This window comes from Cetorhinus maximus, chromosome 13 (genome assembly GCF_964194155.1).
Source record: "Cetorhinus maximus chromosome 13, sCetMax3.hap1.1, whole genome shotgun sequence".
NCBI lineage: Eukaryota > Metazoa > Chordata > Chondrichthyes > Lamniformes > Cetorhinidae > Cetorhinus > Cetorhinus maximus.
The window spans coordinates 121,851,191-121,872,265 of record NC_135891.1 but is presented as its reverse complement, the minus strand read 5'-3'; the positions used below and the strand labels follow the sequence as shown (position 1 = coordinate 121,872,265).

General features: G+C 46.4%; 1 protein-coding gene across 1 annotated transcript in view; it reads right to left on the bottom strand.

Moving 5' to 3' along the window:
* The window catches only part of LOC144689089 (microtubule-associated serine/threonine-protein kinase 3-like), a 185,666-nt gene that overhangs the window by 149,496 nt on the left and 15,095 nt on the right, over positions 1 to 21,075 (bottom strand). The window contains exons 2-5 of the mRNA XM_078556239.1: positions 9,598 to 9,683; positions 3,713 to 3,782; positions 2,853 to 2,931; positions 2,214 to 2,377 (exon numbers count right to left, since the gene is read on the bottom strand). Of these exons, the coding sequence (XP_078412365.1) occupies positions 2,214 to 2,377; positions 2,853 to 2,931; positions 3,713 to 3,782; positions 9,598 to 9,683 (399 nt within the window). The remainder of the gene's footprint in view (positions 1 to 2,213; positions 2,378 to 2,852; positions 2,932 to 3,712; positions 3,783 to 9,597; positions 9,684 to 21,075) is intronic.

Below are 21,075 nucleotides of genomic sequence, written 5' to 3'. Positions count from 1 at the left end.
CTGCTGCTACTGTGCATCGGTGGTAGAGGGAGTGAATGTTTGTAGATGTGGTGCCAATCAAGTGGGCTGCTTTTTCTTGGATGGTGTCAAGCTTCTTGAGTGTTGTGGGATCTGCACTCAACCAGGCAAATGGGGAGTATTTCATCACGCTCCTGACTTATGCCTTGTAGATGGTGGACAGGGTTTGGGGAGCCAGGAGGTGAGTTACTCGCTGCAGGATTCCTAGCCTCTGACCTGCTCTTGTAGCCACAGTATTTATATGGCTAGTCCAGTTCAGTTTCTGGTCAATGGTAACCCCCAGGATGTTGATAGTGGGGGATTCAGCGATGGTAATTAATGCCATTGAACGTCAAGGGTGATGGTTGGATTCTTTCTTATTGGAGATGGTCATTGCCTGGCACTTGTCTGGCGCGAATGTTACTTGCCAGCTAACAGCCCAAGCCTGGATATTGTCCAGGTCTTGCTGCATTTAGACATGGACTGCTTCAGTATCTGAGGAGTCGCAAATGGTGCTGAACATTGTACAGTCATCAGCAAACATCCCCAATTCTGATCTTATGATGGAAGGAAGGTCATTGATGAAGCAGCTGAAGATGGTTGGGCTGAGGACACTACCCTGAGGATCTCCTGCAGTGATGTCCTGGAGCTGAGATGATTGACCTCCAACAACCACAACCATCTTCATTTGTGCTAGGTATGACTCCAACCAGAGGAGAGTTTTCCCCCTGATTCCCATTGATTTCAGTTTTGCTAGGGCTCCTTGATGCCACACTCAAGTCAAATGCTGCCTTGATGTCAAGGACAGTCACTCTCACCTCACCTCGGGGGTTCAGCTCTCATGCTTCATCAATGACCTTCCTTCCATCATAAGGTCAGAAGTGGAGGTGTTCGCTGATGATTGTACAATGTTCAGCACCATTCAGATACTGAAGCAGGTCATGTCCAAATGCAGCAAGACCTGGACAATATCCAGGCTTGAGTTGATAAGTGGCAAGTAACATTCATGCCACACAAGTGCCAGGGAATGACCATTTTCAGTAAGAGGGAATCTAACCATTGCCCCTTGGGGCATCACCATCGTGAGATTCCCCACTATCAACATCCTGAGGGTTACCATTGGACAGAAGCTGAACTGGACCAGCCATATAAATACTGTGGCTACAAGAGCAGGTCACAGGCTAGGAATCCTGTGATGAGTAACTCACCTCCTGGCTCCCCAAAGCCTGTCCAACACTCAAGAAGCTTGGCACTATCCAGAACAAAGCAGCCCACTTGATTGGCACACCTTCCACAAACATTCACTCACTCCACCACCGACGCACAATAGCAGCAGTGTGTACCATCTACAAGATGCACTGCAGGAATTCACCAAGGCTCCTTCAACAGCACCTTCCAAACCCACAGCCAGTACCATCCAGAAGGACAAGGGCAATAGGCGCATGGGAACACCACCAGCTGCGAGTTCCCCTTCAAGCCACTCACCGTACTGATTTGGAACTACATCGCTGGGGTCAAAATCCTGGAACTCCCTCCCTAACAGCACTGTGGGTGTACCAATGGACTGCAGTAATTCAAGAAGGCGGCTCACCACCACCTTCTCAAGGGCAATTAGGGATCGGCAATAAATGCTGGCCCAGCCAGCAACACCCACATCCCATGAAAGAATAAATATATATTTGATTTAAATCATGGCTGTTGGGACACATAATGGCCCCGGAGATAGAGTATGACCAGTTACCTCCTCAATGAGCTGAGAGTTTCAGTACACCCGATCCACAGGATTGTCAGTGGTTTAATACTGATGATCATGAATGGGATATGCAATGCTCTATTTACTTTAGTGCTAAGAAAGCATATTCTGGTCATAGAGCAGACTTCATGAAACCTGTCTCCTGATAAAGAATAGAATAAGTAGACAGTGGGGTAAATGGCTCACTTCCCATTTTGTGTCCATTCTCTGAAAGTGTGAGAAGTGTCTTTGGAATCCAGAGCTCCTGATGTATTTGTCTGGGGCTCATTATTTCCCTAAGGAACACAGGGTGTCCAATTGTGAAAGGGTGTGAGGCTGGTCTAGTTTTAAGAAGTGCTTTGTTTCTCTTGCTTTGTTCTGACCTTCCAATAGAGCAGTGCTGGGACTGCAGTCACTGCGACACTCAGTGTCAGTGCCTCTCCCTCCTTCTCCATTGACAGGCTTCTTCTGCTGACCGTCCTACCTTAGACTCCTAGATCGCGGCCTAATGGTGGGTGAATGGCGTCCCTCCTCATCAGCAATACTGTCCGTGCTGCGGAAATGTTTGGACAGGAACCGAAGCTCATCTGGTGTGGGCTGGAATGGCAGTTGGTGTAAACGTTCCTGAGAGGAGGAGGAGGAGGAGGACTGGAAAACATCATCAACATAGAAAGAAAAATGGTTAAACTTAAAATTCACTGAATGAGAGACTGATAGATGTGGACGCTAGAGTTGAAAACAAATATGGAAAGCAAAAAGGAACAACACAGACACACGGAGAGGTCTTCCCCCAACCCTCACCCCTCCACACATCACCCCCTTACCCTCTCATGCTGGCTTTTGCCAGAACTCCCCCGCCCTTCCGCCTCAAACCCCACATTTCCCTTTTCCACCCCTTCCCATCACCCCCACCCTCCCATTCCCCCTTCTCCTCTCCAAACCCCTTTCTCCTACCGCACCCTCTCCCTCCCAATTCCCTCCTCCTGTTTCATACCCATCTCTCCCCACCATTCTCCCACCCTCCCCTCCCTTCCCCATTCCCCCCTCCCCACCTCCGGATGAGAAGCTGCCCAGAGTGGTGAGGATTGTGAGGCAACCCAATGCTCCCAAATGAGCAACTCACTGACACGGTGGAGCTGGGGGTGTTGGTTCCATATCCTGATGATGGGAGTGAGGCCAGAGACCATCGACGGCCATCCACCCTGGGAAAAAGAAATTTGAATATGAAGTGTCAGCTCAACAAAATCCTCGCACGAACTCAGCCAATCCCAGTCCAGTCAGGTAGTGTGTTGTTGATCTCAAGCTGAAGGTGCCAGTGTAGGGGATTGCGTCAATCAAAGAACATCATTATTCATTCAGATAAACTGAAATAGGGGCCTGCGATAAGGGGTTAGGGCCTGGAGTCAGGGTTTGGGGTCAGGGTCCAAGGTCAAGGATCAAGACTGGGATCAAGGTTCAGGGCCTGTGGCTGGACAGGGGTAGTGCTCAGGGCTGGGGTCAGGTTTGGAACCTGGAATTGTCACAGGGCAGGCCCCAGTAATGCAGCTACCACTGACATGCAGAGTTAGTGAAAGGTGCCCGATGTGAAGCAGAGGCCTATCAGTGCCTGAGGAAAGAATCCAGACTAACAGTTCGGGTGGAGGATCTGTTAGAACTGAGAGACAGGGACCAAAAACAAGAGGAAAGAGCCTCAATCCAATGGACTAACTCAAGGAAATCTCAACTCTGGCTGATCCTCAGCTTAACTACAAATCGATAAAATCCAAGGTTCATCTTACAGCCAATGCTATATTTACTGATCAGCTGGACCTGGATTAGATGGTCATGTCTGAAATGGGAGCGTGCAGGACTGAAATGAGAGTGCAGGAAGGTGACGAGTAGGAGAGTAGGAATTTTCATTTTCCCTATTTCCTGCTGGATCATTGGAACGCTGCCGTATTCCAGCTTAATAGATGGACTCTGCGTGCCAGAAATTCACATTACCTGCGAGCAAATGGGAAGTTGGGAGCGGTGCTGGTGCAAGAATTCCTCGGACTGTCCAATGGACTTCCAGCTAAACAAAGATCACAAACAAATTGTTGGGGAAATTAGGAAATGACATCCAAAGTAAACAACAGGATTTAATTTGCAAAAAATAAGAAAGGGAATAGCTCCCGCTACATTGTCCACATCAAACACTCCCAGAGCAGGTACAGCACGGGGTTAGATGCAGAGTAAAACTCCATCTACACTGTCCCCATCAAACACTCCCAGGACAGGTACAGCACAGGGTTAGATACAGTGTAAAGCTCCCTCTACACTGTCCCCATCAAACACTCCCAGGGCAGGTACAGCACAGGGTTAGATACAGAGTAAAGCTCCCTCTACACTGTCCCCATCAAACACTCCCAGGACAGGTACAGCACGGGGTTAGATACAGAGTAAAGCTTCCTCTACACTGTCCCCATCAAACACTCCCAGGACAGGTACAGCACGGGGTTAGATACAGAGTAAAGCTCCATCTACACTGTCCCCATCAAATGCTCCCAGGACAGGTACAGCACAGGGTTAGATACACAGTAAAGCTCCCTCAACATTGTTCGCATCAAACACTCCCAGGGCAGATAGAGCATAGGGTTAGATATAAAGTTCCCTCTACACTGTCCCCATCAAACACTCCCAGGGCAGCTACAGCACGGGGTTAGATACAGAGTAAAGTTCCCTCTACACTGTCTCCATCAAACACTCCCAGGGCAGGTATAGCACAGGGTTAGATACAGAGTAAAGCTCCCTCTACACTGTCCCCATCAAACACGCCCAAGGCAGGTACAGCACGGGGTTAGATACAGAGTAAAGTACCCTCTACACAGTCCCCATCAAACACTCCTCTAGAGGTCCCAGCATCACAGAAGCCAGTTTTCAGCCAATTCAATTAGCTCTATGTGATATCAAGAAACGGCTGAAGGCATTGGATACTGCAAAGGCTATGGACCCTGACAATATTCCGGCAATAGCGCTGAAGACTTGTGCTCCAGAACTTGCCGCGCCCCTAGCCAAGCTGTTCCAGTACAGCTACAACTGGCATCTACCCGGCTATGTGGAAAATTGCCCAGGTATGTCCTGTACACAAAAAGCAGGACAAATCCAACCCGGCCAATTACCACCCCATCAGTCTACTCTCGATCATCAGTAAAGTCATGGAAGGAGTCATCAACAGTGCTATCAAGCCGCACTTGTTTAGCAATAACCTGCTCACTGACGCCCAGTTTGGATTCCGCCTGGGTCACTCAGCTCCTGACCCCATTACAGCCTTGGCTCAAACATGGACAAAAAAGCAGAACTCCCGAGTTGAAGTGAGAGTGACTGCCCTTGACATCAAGGCAGCATTTGTCCGAGTGTGGCATCAAGGTGCCCTAGCAAAACTAGAGTCAATGGGAATCAGGGGGGAAACCCTCCACTGGTTGAAATCATACATAGCAAAAAGGAAGATGTTTGTGGTTGTTGGGGGTCAGTCATCTCAGCTCCAGAACATCACTGCAGGAGTTCCTCAGGGTAGTGTCCTCAGCCCAACCATCTTCAGCTGCTTCATCAATGACCTTCCTTCCATCATAAGATCAGAAGCGGGGATGTTTTGCTGATGTTTGCACAATGTTCATCACTATTTGTGATTCCTCAGATACTGAAGCAGTCCATGTCCAAATACAGCAAGACCTGGACAATATCCAGGCTTGGGCTGGCAAGTGGCAAGTAACATCCGCACCACACAAGTACTAGGCAATGACCATCTCCAACAAAAGAGAATCCAACTATTGCCCCTTGATGTTCAATGGCATTACCATCACTGAATCCCCCACTATCAACTCCTTGAGGGTTACCATTGACCAGAAACTGAACTGGACTAGCCATGTAAATACTGTGGCTACAAGAGCAGGTCAGAGGCTGGGAATCCTGCGATGAGTAACTCACTTCCTGACTCCCCAAAGCCTGTCCACCATCTACAGGCACAAGTCAGGAGTGTGATGGAATACTCTCCACTTGCCTGGGTAAGTGCAGCTCCAACAACACTCATGAAGCTGGACACCATCCAGGACAAAACAGTCCGCTTGATTGGCACCATATCCATAAACATTCACTCCCTCTACCACCGATGCATATTAGCAGCAGTATGTACCATCTACAAGATACATTATAGAAACTCACCAAGGCTCCTTAGACAACACCTTCCAAACCCACGACCACTACTGTCTAGAAGGACAAGGGCAGCAGATAGATGGGAACACCACCACCTCGAAGTTCTCCTCCAAGCCACGCACCATCCTGACTTGGAAATATATCGCCATTCCTTCACTGTCGCTGGGTCAAAATCCTGGAACTCCCTCCCTAACAGCACTGTGGGTGTACCTACACCACGCGGACTTCAGCAGTTCAAGGATGCAGCTCACCACCTCCTTCCCGAGGGCAATTAGGGATGGGCAATAAATGCTGGCCTAGCCAGCGACACCCACATTCCACGAATGAGTAAAAAAGAAATTCCAGATTCAACTGGATGTTGTATTCGAACTTTCTGTCTGATGTTTAGGTTGGGCAATTCATCGCCTGCATGTTGGTTGTGGGCTTCTTCCATCTTCCCCTGTTTTTGAGTAATACATCATGTACTCCTGGGAGTATCAATGAGCGATGACTGGGGACAGTTGTCCACACTTGTCTGCTGAGCAGTAATTCCGCGTTGGTTCCACAGTGTGATAAAGTGTGCACATTCAGAATGGGTATACATCGTCGGTTCCAACGGTGCCGTGCAGCCTGTTGGCTAATGATCTGCATTGTAAAGTTAGGGGAAAGTGTAAGCACAGGACTTCCTATGGGGGTCCTTGTGATCTCTCGTCCTCACCATTGTCATGACAATACCATGGATAGTGACCATGGATAGGTTCTTGCACGCTGGTAGGCCAGAAATCATTGGACCTTTGGTGACCATGACATAAAATATCTGGAGTGACCATGATGAGTTTTTGTAGTGATACTTGAGCGTATTGGATCCCAGGGATTGAATCTCCAAGCTATTGCACACAGGGAGTTTGGCAGTTGTTGGTTGAATCATCATTTGCCACCTCTGTGGGTACATACATTTCAGTGTACGCAGTGGAAGGATGCTTGCACCCGCACTGGTATCCAGTTTTGCAAAAACATTATGCTGACCCTTCATCGGAGGGCATATAATCCAGATGGCGGCAGAGGCTTCTGTTGGTACTATTGTGCTGATACATTCTTTGATGTTCACCATGCTGAATGTTGAAACACATTGTGTGCCCATAGCCTGATCATCCTCATCATCTGAATGTGTAGGTTGGATAGACATTTTGTGGATCTTATGTTGATGCTCTTGGTTGGTTAGAATGCTGTACCTCTTTGGCATCTGTTTGGGGCTTCTCATGATGTTGAACCACTTGTTTCGGTCTTTGCTTTCTGCATTGACACTTCCAATGTGCTCTGTTGCCACATGCCTTGCTAACAGCATTAAAAGCTGGGCAATTTCTGGGGCTACACCACCTGCATTGCTTACTAGGCTTGCCTGCATTGGCTGTTGTGCCAATGGCAGATGAACTACACATAACCTATGGACTCCGTCTACCCATTAGTATGTCTTTGTATTTGTGTCCACTTAGTAGCAGTGTTTCCACACTGTAACCATCAGGTTGGTCCAAGATGTCTTTTTGGAATGCTTCTATTAGGGTAGATGCTATCACAAGCTCAATTATTCTGTCAGATAATTCAGCTGCTGTGAAATCGCAATCGCGCCCCATGTCTTTGCATCTACTTATAAATTGGTCAATGGTCTCTGTCAGCTTTTGCCTAATGGACATGAGTTCCAGACAGTATACTCTGACATTAAGCTTCACTCCTAATTAATCTCCAGCTGTTGACTATATTTTATCTGGATTTTTCAGATGGTCAGTGGATAGACCTGACTGTAGAGGCCCTCATTGCGTATAGCAATTTTAATTTTAATTAGAAGACTCTGAAGAAGAGTCATACGGACTCGAAACATTAACTCTGTCTTTCTCTCCACAAATGCTGTTAGACCTGCTGAGTTTTTCCAGCATTTTCTGTTTTTGATCATTTTAATGAGTTGTTTATCTGGTTTGAAAATTTCGTGGTTCAGAAAACAGCTTGACAGGAGATCAGAATAAGTGAATTCAGATAGGGGGTCAGTTGCCTTCCAATTGAGTGTTGGAAATGTAGTGGTCACCTTTTACCTTTTTGCCGGAGTTTTAATGCTATCTGGGACATTTTAGGTTTCCTCCAGCTCTTTTAGAGTTAATTTAGCTCTGAGTTGCAGTATAGGTTATTGCTTGACAGCAATGGTGGTACTGTTGACTCTTTCAGATTTTTCCTGGTATAACTCTAAGCTCTGCCCACATGGCAATGATTTAGGTGGGAAAATGGCTGCAGACTTCAAAAATGAAAGCAAGCAGTGAAAAATACTTCTCTTTTCAGGCTTCTTCTGGTTGTTACAGGATGGAGTCTTCTTCCCAGCCTAGTCTGCAGCATTTTCACTTTCCCAGAAGAAGTAATAATGGATTATTCTCCAGACTCTGCTTTTTAAATTCTATTCCTCCTTAAACCTCGCAGCAGGTAGACTTTAATTCATTAAGTTCTCCCAAATTTGAACTATCTTACTGGGACCCGATGTCTGCTGGCTGGAGCAAGGTAAGCTCTTAGAACAGATGTACGGTGGGTAGAATTTGTACAGAGCTGCAGAATTTTGTGCACATGGTGAGTTTTGATCGTTGCTTCACTTTCACACCAGTTCTTCCGCTGGGTATCAAAGGGTTGAAGCTTGCATATTTTGCATTCAAATCTTCAAAACCATGCTGCCACCATGCCATCATGTTACATCCTTCATTGGTATGATGTACCAATCATACACACGGATTGCTGAAGCAATTATGTGGGTTCTTTATTTGAAGATAAGACTACGTACAGATAATATTTACTAAGAAGCTGTGAGGCACATGTCTGACCTCGACCACTGCTGCCTGCAGGCTGCCCACATGTCATGGGATTAATACATCATATCCTGTCCAGGTGGGTAATGATTGGCAGCAGCTTAGAACATGTTCCCTTAAAGGTTCATGCACACCATATCACAAAACCTGCAATCTCTTGAAAGAGAAAGACCAAGGGCAGCAATATTGTGGGATTATCATCATCTCCAAGTCACACACACTCTCCTGACTTAGAACTATATTGTTGTTCTTCACTGTCGCTGGAAAATCCTGGAACTCCCTCCCCAACACCTACACCACATGGACTGCAGTAGTTCAAGAAGGTGTTTTACCAGCCCCTTCCCAAGGACAATTATGGATGGACAATAAACATCAGCCTTGCCAGTGGCATGTCCACCAATGAATTTTTAAAAACCTGTTAATGAGGGATAGGGTGAACTGAGGCTCAGTTCCTGACTGGCCCTACAGAATTCCTGCCCTTATGGATTGAAGCCTAGGTAGATTTTGTTAAGCCATGCCACTGTTTAGCTCCAGTAAAATCAAAAATCTATCCCTGAGAAAGGAGCACTGGGTCAGCACAGCTCAGTGACCAGTTACTCACTGGGATAAACACTGTCTCACATTGTCTGAAATTTACAGCAATCAGCCTCATGTGTCAATAGTCATTCCCTGGGTTTGGAGTTTCAGCGTGAAATTCACACAGGGAGCCTGGGTCGACAGCATTGCTAACGAGTATTTGTTGCTGCAATATTGATCACACAGATCTTCGGAAAGATTTCAGAATATCCATTTTCATTTTGAACCACCCCACGCCTCAGGGATTTGCAAGTCCTTGACAAGAAACAAAGAATTGATTTGAAATGGATCTGAACGTTCTTTTACCTGTTGGCACAGAGAGTGGGGAGAGTGGCCGAGAGAGGCTGGGTGATGGCGAGCTGACCACCAGGCTCTTCCTGTTGCTGCGGCAGCTGAAAAATTAAGAAAATAACATTCAGTCTGAGACAACTGAAAAATGGAGTAACACCCACATGAGCAGAAGCTGGCAAACCAGGGCAGGAGCATGTGCAAAAATTCATGGACAACAACAAAAACGTATATTTTTATAGCGCCTTTAACATAATGAAACATCCCAGGGTGTTTCACAGGAGCATTATAAAGCAAAGCATGGCCTCAAGCCGCATGATGAGATATTGGGGCATAACTTGCAACCGGTGTCAGAAAGAGATGGCCCACAGGAATTAGAAGAAATAAATATATACTTACCTGCCCTTGGAAATGACACTGACCCTTCTGTTGGCTGGTGCTGCTCACAGCCTGTATCGAAAGACATCTCACAGGCCCCAGTAAAGTGCAGCTCCGGCAGATTCAAGGAGGCCATGCCCCCATTTCTATGGCACATGCTGCTGTAAAGCAGTTACCTTTACAGGGCCAGTGAAATTCTCAAGCCAGGGAGAAAGTAAGTGTCTAAGGTGGGGGGTCAGAGGACTTGGGGGTGGGGCCGGAGGTCCGAGGGGGTGCAAGGAGGATTGGAGTTCCAGTGGAGGGGGGGGGTGGTGGGAGGTCAGGGGAGAGTTTGGGGTGGCTTGGAAGTCAGGGGAGGGCTGGGGTGGGTCAGAGGTCAGGGGGTTGGTGGGGGTTTCGGAGGTCGTCGGCAGGGACATTGGAGGTTGGGGGTGGGGGGGTTTGGAGGTTGGGGTGTCAGGGGTGGGGGGTTGTTGTAGTGATCGGGTGTGGAGGGGGAGTCCCATAACTTTTTCTGAGTAACAATTGGTGTAACTCTGGCAGAACCATCCGAAGTTTGCGATTTAAACCGCATTTTTGGATTGTTCCTAGCTCATCGCAGATTTCCAGAGGAAGTGTGCACTTCTGGGCAATTGCCTTGCAAACCCTTACCTGGAGGAAAGTGTGGTAGAGAGGTGGAGTGGTGTGGGGAGGCTATTCCAAAGTTCAAGACCAAGGCAACTGAAGGCACCCAACTGGTCTGTGCTGGTGTTTACCCTCCGTGTGAGCATATAGACCAATTCACATTTATCTACCCTGTTCCCGTATTTCTTTACCCACCTCTCCAATCTAATCTTAACTGTTGAGACAGTTTCCAAAGTCCTTGCACATGTTGTCACATCCCAAATCTGTTCCCAGCTTTCCCGGAACTCCATGTTTGAATCCCTCCAATCAGATTTCCAACCCTGGCACAATACTGAAACAGCTCTTATCAGAGACACAGATGACATCCTCACACCATTTAAGAAGTATTTAGATGAGCACATGAAACGCCATAGCATACAGGGCTATGGGCCAAGTGCTGGAAAATGTGATTAGGAAAGATAGGTGATAGCATGGATACGATGGGCCGAAGGGCCTGTTTCTGTGCTGTATAACTCTATGACATCCATGTGACTGTGACAAAGGTAACCTTCCTTTGTCCTTCTCGACCTGTCTGCAGCCTTTGACACAGGTGACCACACAATCCTCCTCCAACACCTCCATTGTTGTGCAGCTAGATGGGGCTGCTCTCACCTGGTTCCATTTTTATCTATCTAATCATAGCCAGAGAATCATTTACAATAGCCTCTCTTCCTGCTCCCACACTGTTTCCTCTGGAGTCCCTCAAGCTTCTATCCTTAGCCCCCTCCTATTTCTCATCTACATGCTGCCCCTCATCGACATCATCCAAAAGCACAGTGATAGTTTTTACATGTACGCTGACAACACCCAGCTCTACATCACCACCACCTCTCTCCATTCCTCCACTGTTGCTAAATTATCAGGCTGCTTATCGACATACAGTACTGGATGAGTAAAGATTTCCTCCAATTATATAATGGGAAGACTGAAGTCATTGTTTCTGGATCCTGCTGCAAACTCTGATCCCTACCTACCAACTCTATCCATCTCCCAGACAACAGTCTGAGATTAAACCAGTTTGTTCACAATCTCATTGTCACATTTGATCCTGAGATGAGCTTTTGACCTCGGATTCGCACCATCACTAAGACTGCCTATTCCTATCTTCATTACATCACATGACTTTGCCCTGTCTCAGCTCATCTGCTGCTGAAATCCTCATTTATGCCATCGTTACCTCTAGATTTGACTATTCCAATGCAATACTGGCTGATCTCCCTCCATAAATTTGAGGTCATCCAACACTCTGTTGCTCAACTTGCAGCATGTCCTGTTTTGCTATCACCCCTGTGCTCGCTGGCCTATATTGGCTCCCAGTGGTCGGTTTAGTTTTGGCACAGAGTTTTAAAGAGGTTAAAGAGTTTTCTATCTAGGTGGTATTTAATTCTCACACCTGAGGACAGTTGATTTTTGATGAGGTGACTAGCCACTGTCAGGTAGATTGTAAATAGTATGGGGACTATCACACAGTCTTGTTTGACATCGGTTCAGATTTTGAAGACATCTGTTTCAGATCTCCCACTCAAGACAGTTGCAGTCATATCATTATGAAACAGTTGCAGGACTGTGATGAAGTTTTTGGACATCCAAATCTTTTGAGCACAATCCCCAGAGCCTTGAGATTTACTCAGTCAAATGTTTTGGTCAGGTCAATGAATGCAATGAAGAGACATAAGTGACATAAGTGATCTACAGTTTGCGGATGACTGCAGTATGGCTGCCCACCCTGCAGCAGATTTGCAAGCCATTCATGATCTCTTCAATTCTGCATAGAAGAGACTGTATGGCCTGTCCTTGAATGTTGCCAAAACAAAACTCACATCAACCCACATTTGGTCAGCCAGATATTTCACCTCCCATATATGATGAAGGAAGCACTCTGGATAATGCTCAGCGCTTCCCATTCTTGGCAGCCACCTCTCCAAAGGTCACCGTTGATGAGGAGATCTAACACTGGATCAGCTGCGCCAGCTCAGCTTCCTATAAACTATGGCAGCGAGTACAAAGACCTTCACAAGGCACCAAAAGTTTTAATGTACAGAGCAGTTGTCATCACCATGCTCCTGTACTGCAGTGATACCTTTGCTCTGTATTAGTGACACATAAGAGCGCCAGAGAAATTCCATCAGCAATGCCTCTGGCACATCCTCCAGATTCAATGGGAGGACCATCAAGCAAATGCTAGAGTCCTTGAAGCCAGCCACCCAAGCATTCAGGCAAAACTCCTGCAAAGTCAATTTCAATGAATTGGACACCATGTCCAGATGGCCAAAAACCATCTCCCCCACAAGTCCTGTTTCCTCAACTCCTAAATGGCCAACATTTCAGGGGAGGACCAAGAAAACACTTCAACAACACTTTGAAGCTCTCCTTGAAGCACAGCAGCATTGATATTAATGATTGGGAGGAGCTTGTTACCAATCGTTCAAAATGGTGACACCTTGTCCATCATGTTGCATCATGCTTTGAGTCACAGCTCCTGCAGTTGAGGCAGAGAAGGAAAGGAAGCAAATTTTGCACTTTGGATCCCACTACCTCGTGGGACGTCCTGTACCCTGTGCCCAAATATCTGTGTATTGAGAATTGGCCTGTTTTTTAAAATTCATTTGCAGGTTGTGGGCGTCGCTGGCTGGGCCAGCATTATTGCCAATTTCTAGTTGCCCTTGGGAAGGTGGTGGTGAGCTGCCTTCTCAAACCGCTGCAGTCTATGTGGTGTGGGTACACCCACCGTGCTGTTAGGGAGGGAGTTCCAGGATTTTGACCCAAGCGCAGTGTAGGAAAGGAGATATATTTCCAAGTCAGGATGGTGAGTGGCTTGGAGGGGAACTTCCAGTTTGTGGTGTTCCCATGTGTCTACTGCCCTTGTCCTTCTAGATGGTAGTGGTTGTGGGTTTGGAAGGTGCTGTCTAAGGAGCCTTGGTGAGTTTCTGCAGTGCGTCTTGTAAATGGTACACACTACTGCTGCTACTGTGTGGCAGTGGTGAAGGGAGCGAATGTTTGTGGATGGGGTGCCAATCAAGTGGGCTGCTTTGTCCTGGATGGTGTCCAGCTTCTTGAGTGTTGTGGGAGCTGCATTCATCCAGGCAAGTGGAGAGTATTCCATCACACTCCTGACTTGTGCCTTGTAGATAGTGAAAGGCTTTGGGGAGTCAGGAGGTGAGTTACTCGCCGCAGGATTCCAAGCCTCTAACCTGCTCTTGTAGCCACAATCACATGAAGACTCCTGGCAGAAACTCATGGCACTGAGTAAACATCATCCCTGAATCAAAGGACAGCCAATGATGACAGCGTTGGCTCCCAGTCAAGCAATCTCTTGATTTTAGAATTCTCATCCTTGTCTTCAAGTCCTTCCCATGACCTCACCCCTCCCCATTTCAGTAATCTCCATCCCCATAACCCTGTGAGATATCTAATTCTCGTTCTTCAGCATCCTCAATTTTAATTTCTCCACTATTAATGCTTGCTCAGTGTTCTGTTGCCTTGACTCCAAGCTTTGGAATTCCCTCCTTACAACTGCCTGTATGACTCATTTCCCTCCTTTAAATTGTTCCTTAAAGCCTATCTCTTTGGTCAAACTTTTGGTCATCTAACCTAATAGCTCCTCCTGTGACTCGAGTCTTTGTTTTAAAAAGTTCCTGTGAAAAGCCCCAGGGATGTTTCATTATGTTACAGGTCCTATGTAAAGATAAGATATTCTTGTTTCTATCTCGACCACTAATCCCCAGCCTCACAATTCTTCATATGCAGGAGTTTCTGCTGCCCTCTTACCAAAATGAGATGTTGGACAAAGGCCCATCTGCCCTCTCAGGTGAATGTAATGGATCATACTGGCACTATTGGACTAGGAGCAGGGGAGATTGTCCCCAGTGTGCTGCAGCCAACACTGACCCCTTAACCAACAACGAAAAACAGATAGCCTGGTCACTTTCTGGTTGCTGGTGTGGGATCTTGCTGTGCACAAGTTACATAACATGTTTCCCACATTACTGGGGAGGAGGAGGTGGCCTAGTGATATTATCACTGGACCAGTAATCCAGAGACCCACTGTAATGCTCTGGGAACCTGGGTTTGAATCCTTCCATGGCAGACGGTGAAATTTGAATTCAATAATAATAATAATAAAAATAAAAACCTGGAGTTAAACTCTAATGATGACCATGACACCACTGTTGATTATTGTAAAGACCCATCTGGTTCATTAATGTTCTTTAGGGAAGGAAATCTGCCATCCTCACTGGTCTGGCCTACATGTGATTCCAGATCCGCAGTAATGTGATGGACTCTTAAATGGCCTCTGAAATGGCCTAGAAAAAGTCAATAAAAAGGGATTAAACCGGACAAACCACCCGGCATCGACCTAGGCACTGGAAACGACATCGGCCAACCCAGCCCTATCGACCCTGCACAGTCCTCCTTACTAACATCTAGGGGATTGTGCCAAAATTGGGAGAGCTGTCTCACAGACTAGTCAATCAACAGCCTGACATATTCGTACTCACAGAATCAGACATGCAGCAATCCACTATTTAGGAACTCACCAAGTCCTTAGACAGCACCTTCCAAAGACATGACCACTAGCATCTAGAAGGACAAGGGCAGGAGATACATAGGAACACCTGGAAGTTCCCCTCCAAGTCCCTCACCATCCTGACTTGGAAATATATCACCGTTCCTTCACTGTCACTGGGTCAAAATCCTCGAACTCCCTCCCTAACAGCACTGTGGGTGTACCTATACCACAGGGACTGCAGCAGTTCAAGAAGGCAGCTCATCACCATCCTCTCAAGGGCAATTAGGGATGGGCAATAAATGCTGGCCTAGTCAGCAATGCCCATATCCTATGAATTAATTTTAAAAACACACCGCCATCGCCATCCCTGGGTAGATCCTGTCCTACCGACAGGAATACATGGGCAAGGAAACCTCCTGCTGATTACCACGTACCACCCTCCATCAGCTGATGAATCAGTGCTCCTCCATGTTGAACATCACTTGGAGGAAGCACTGAGGGTTGCAAAGGCGCAGAATGTACTCTGGGTGGGGAACTTCAATGTCTATCACCAAGAGTGGCTCACTAGCACCACCACAGAACAAGCTGGCTGAGTCCTAAATGACATAGCTGCTAGTCCGGGTCTGCAGCAGGTGGTGAGGGAACCAACAAGGGGGAAAAACATACTTGACCTCACCCACACCAACCTGCCTGCCGCAGATGCATCTGTCCACGACAGTATCAGCGCAGGAGTGACCACCGCACTGTCCTTGTGGAGACGAAGTCCCGTCTTCATATTGAGGATACCCACCATCGTGTTGTGTGGCACTATCACCGTGCTAAATGGGATAGACTTTGAACGGATCTAGCAACTCAAGACTGGGCATCCATGAGGCACTGTGGGCCATCAGCAGCAACAGAATTGTACTCGAACACAACCTGTAACTTCATGGTTTGGCATATCCTCCACTCTACCATTACCATCAAGCCAGAGGATCAACCCTGGTTCAATGAAGAGTGCAGGAGGGCATGCCAGGAGCAGCACCAGTCATAGCTAAAAATGAGGTGTCAACTGGTGAAGCTATAAAACAGGACAATCTGCGCACCAAACAGTATAAGCAGTAAGTGATAGACAGAGCTAAGCCATCCCACAACCAACGGATCAGATCTAAGCATTTGTTACAATCTTCAGCCAGAAGTGCCGAATGGATGATCCATCTCGGCCTCCTCCAGAGGTCCCCAGCATCACAGATGCCAGTCTTCAGCCAATTTGATTCACTCCACGTGACATCAACAAACGGCTGAAGGCACTGGATACAGTAAAGGCTTTGGGCCCTGACAATATTCCAGCACTAGTACTGAAGACTTGTGCCCCAGAACTTGCTGCACCCCTAACCAAGCTGTTCCAGTACAGCTACAACACTGACACCCACCTAGCTATGTGGAAAATTGCCCAGGTATGTCCTGTACACAAAAAGCAGGATAAATCCAACCCGGCCACTTACCGCCCCATCAGTCTACTCTCCGTCATCATAAAATAATGGAAGGGCTCATCAACAGTGCTATCAAGCGGCACTTGCTTAGCAATTGCCTGCTTACTGACCCAGTTGGGTTCCGCCAGGACCACTCAGCTCCTGACCTCATTACATCCTTGGTTCAAACATGGACAAAAGAGCTGAACTCCCAAAGTGAGGTGAGAGTGGCTGCCCTTGACATCAAGGCAGCATTTGACTGAGTGTGGCATCAAGGAGCCCTAGCAAAACTGGAGTCAATGGGAATCAGGGGGAAAACTCTCCACTGGTTGGAGTCATGCCTAGCACAAAGGAAGGTGGTTGTGATTGTTGGAGGTTAATTATCTCAACTCCAGGACATCACTGCAGGAGTTCCTCACGGTAGTGTCCTAGGCCCAACCATTTTCAGCTGCTTCATCCATGATGTTCCTTCCATCATAAGGTCAGAAGTGGAGATGTTCGCTGATGATTGCACAATGTTCAGCACCATTTGTGACTCCTCAAATACTGAAGCAGTCCATGTCCAAATGCTGCAGGTCCTGGACAATACCCAGACTTGGGCTGAAAAGTGGCAAGTAACATTCATGCCACACAAATGCCAGGCAATGACCATCTCCAATGAGAGAATATCTAACCATCGTCCCATGACATTCAATGGCATTACCATCACTGAATCCCCCACTATCAACATCTTGGGAGTTACCATTGACCAGAAACTGAACTGAACTAGCCATATAAATACTGTGACTACAAGGTCAGATGCTAGGGATCCTACGGCGAGTAACTCAGCTCCTGACTCCCCAAAGCCTTTCCACCATCTACAAGGCACAAGTCAGGAGTGTGATACTGCAAAGGCTGTACTCCCGACAATGTTCCCAACTTGCCTGGATGAGTGCAGCTCCCACAACACTCGAACAGCTTGACACCATCCAGGACAAAGCAGCCCTCTTGATTGGCACCCCACCCACAAACATTCACTCCCTCCACCGCCAATGCACAGCAGCAGCAGTGTGTACCATCTACAAGATACACTGTAGAAACTCACCAAGGCTCCTTAAGCAGCACCTTCCAAACCCACAACCACTACTGTCTAGAAGGACAAGGGCAGCAGATAGATGGGAACACCACCACCTGGAAGTTCACCTCCAAGCCACTCACCATCCTGACTTGGAAATATCCTTCACTGTCGCTGGGTCAAAATCCTGGAACTCCCTCCCTAACAGCACTGTGGGTGTACCTACACCACAGGGACTGCAGCGATTCAAGAAGGCAGCTCACCACCACCTTCTCAAGGGCAACTAGGGATAGGCAATAAATGTTGGCCTAACCAGCAATACCCACATCCCGTAAATGACTTTTTTTTTAAAAACTACAATTCCAAATTATTTCACCGGCTGTCAAGAGCTTTGGGACATCCTGAAGTTGTGAAAGGCTTTGTTTCATTGCAAGTTCTTTCTTCTGTGTAATCTTGCTTCTTTATGCTCCTTGTACTCAACCCTTCAGATGCCAGAAACAATCTGCTTCTATCTACTCAGCCCCAACCATTTATCATATTAAACAATTCTATTACATTGCCCTTTAACCAGAATAATTCAAACAAAAAAATCCTGCTGGGAGATGGGATAAGAACAGCATCAGAGGATGACACACATTGGGGACTGGGACAACATTGGGAAACAAGAGACAGGAAAAAAGCAGGAAGTGGAAGTTAGAGAATCAGGAGTATGGCTTCACATTACCTGGAGTATAGCATTATCATTACATTATATGTTAATATACAGTAATATACATTACCTGGAGTATAGCATTATCATTACATTATATGTTAATATACAGTAATATACATTACCAGGAGTATAGCTTCATGTTAGCTGGCAACAACAACGTCTGCTTTTTTACGCTGCCTTTAAAGTGGTAAAATGTCCCAATGTGCTTCACAGGAGCGATTATCAAACACATTTTGACACTGAGTCACAAAAGAGGATATTAGGACACGAACTAAAGGCTTGGTCAAAGAGGGAGATTCTGAGCAGTATCTTAAAGGGCAGAAAGATAGAAAGACAGAGAGGTTAGTGGGGGTTGGGGGGGTGGAATTGCAGAGTGTGGGGTCCAGGCAGCTGAAGGCATGGCCATTAATGATGAAGCAACTAAAATCAAGGGTGCTCAAGAGGCCAAATATGGAGGAGCGCAGAGATCTGGGAGAGTTGTGAGGCTGGAGGCGATTACAGAGATAGGGAGGAGTCAGGCCATGGAGGGATTTGAAAACAAGGTGGAGAATTTTAAAATCAAGATATTGCTTAACCACAAGCCTGTATAGGTCACCGAGGGCAGGGGTTATAGCAGGGACTTGGTGATGTTTGGAACTAGACATAGTTTTATGTAACTTATATTTATATTTGTTTGGTAGCACAGAACTTGAATATTGCTGAAAAAGGAGACATGTTGAAGTTTTTCATTTTGCACTCATCAAGACACTTTGCAAGAATACCAATATAAGGGGAAAACAACAACTTATATTGTTTGTGAAGATAGTGCTGATTGGTTGGCAAGTGGACTCTGATCGGAAGAGGCGTTGCCATGGAGAATGCACTAGTGATCGTGACTAACAGTTAAGTACCAAGCAATGTTTGAAATTTAAACCAGGCAGCTTGACTCTGATTGGTCAAGCATTATCCTGAGGAATGAATTAGCAAATGGTTCTCACTTACTTTGTTTAGCTGAAACAGGTGCAAAGTGTGTACATGTTCTTTCTGTCTGCAGGGCCCTGAGTATTAAATTATGTGGCTTCCAATATATGCAAATGCATCACACTGCGAGCCTAACTGGCAATCTTAAATTGGCTGTCAGCATAATTCTTAGCACACTGAGGATTATTTAGCAAATATAAAAACAAAAAGCTAAAAGCTACTGCGGATGCTGGAAATCCAAAACAAAAACAGAATTACCTGGAAAAACTCAGCAGGTCTGGCAGCATCGGTGGAGAAGAAATCAGTTAACGTTTCGAGCCTTCATGGCCCTTCGGCAGAACTGAAGCATAGTTAGGAGAAGGGAGAAATATAAACTGGTTTAAGGTGGGGGGGCGGGGGGGGAGAGAGAAGTTGAGGGTGGAGATAAGCAAGCAGTGATAGGAGCAGGTAATCAAAAGATGTCACAGACAAAAGGATCAAAGACGTGTTGAAGGTGGTGATATTTGTCTAATATATTATAGCTTATATTTCTCCTTTCTCCTAACTATGCTTCAGTTCTGCCGAAGGGCCGTGAAGGCTCGAAACGTTAACTGATTTCTTCTCCACCGATGCTGCCAGACCTGCTGAGTTTTTCCAGGTAATTCTGTTTTTGTTTATTATTTAGCAAATGTTGTCCTGTTTTTGTTTATTATTTAGCAAATGTTGTCCAATCATGGAATCACATCTAATGTTGGACACTGTTTTCTCAGTTCTGCAAGCATGGGTTGCTGGGTACGGTCTGTACCCTGCCTGTTGTGAACAGCGGCTGGGACATGCTGTTTGATATGATCCTCCAGTCTTTGGGACGTACGGTCTACATACCTGGCATCAAACTGGCACTGAAATTCATACACTACATTACTCATTTGTGTGATAGGCAGAACGTCTTTTTGGCTTGACGCAGCATCCTGTTAGTGGTGAATACCACTCGTGTTGCTGCTGCATAGTAACAGCGTGAAACAGCTAGCTTCACCTGTTACTCAAATTTTTCAGATACCTTGTCCTTCCAGCATAATCTGGGGTAGACTGGGCATTTTTCAGGGCCAAAAGTGACGGCCTTAAGCCTGTTCATGAATTTGCGTGATATACAGTGCGGAATGATCTGATCATTTCTTACAGCATTGCGAGGCATTAAGACCAACCCAGACAGACACATCAGTAAACCTGATAAAGGGACAGGAATCGTCATCCCTAACAAGTATGACTATATCGACAAAATGCGCGCCATTCTTAATGGCAGTTCCAAGTTCATATCAATTGGAGCTGCCACTCAACATGATCGGACAGCCTTGCTCCAAAGTAAACTAAAAAAAATGCTTGCTGGACTTGTGTAAGAGCGATGAGCTACCACGTGATATTTATGACAGGGTTCGTCCTCATGGTTCGCTACGTCCGCGTATGTATGGGCTGCCCAAGACACACAAAAGTGATGTCCCTCCACGCCCTATCTTATCTATGACCGGTTCTGCACATGAATTGGCCAAATGGCTGTGCGAATTGTTACAACCAGTTTTGACTAAGTTTTCCATATACACAGTGAAGGATTCATTCACATTTGCAAAGGCCATAGAGGACTTACATATCAATAGCAATGTGCTCATTTGACATTGCTAGCCTATTCGCCAATGTTCCACTTATGGATAGATATTTGCATTGCAGCACTATATCATGGCAATCTAGATCCGCCACTATTGTGCGAATCAGTATTCATTGAACTTATGAACTCGGC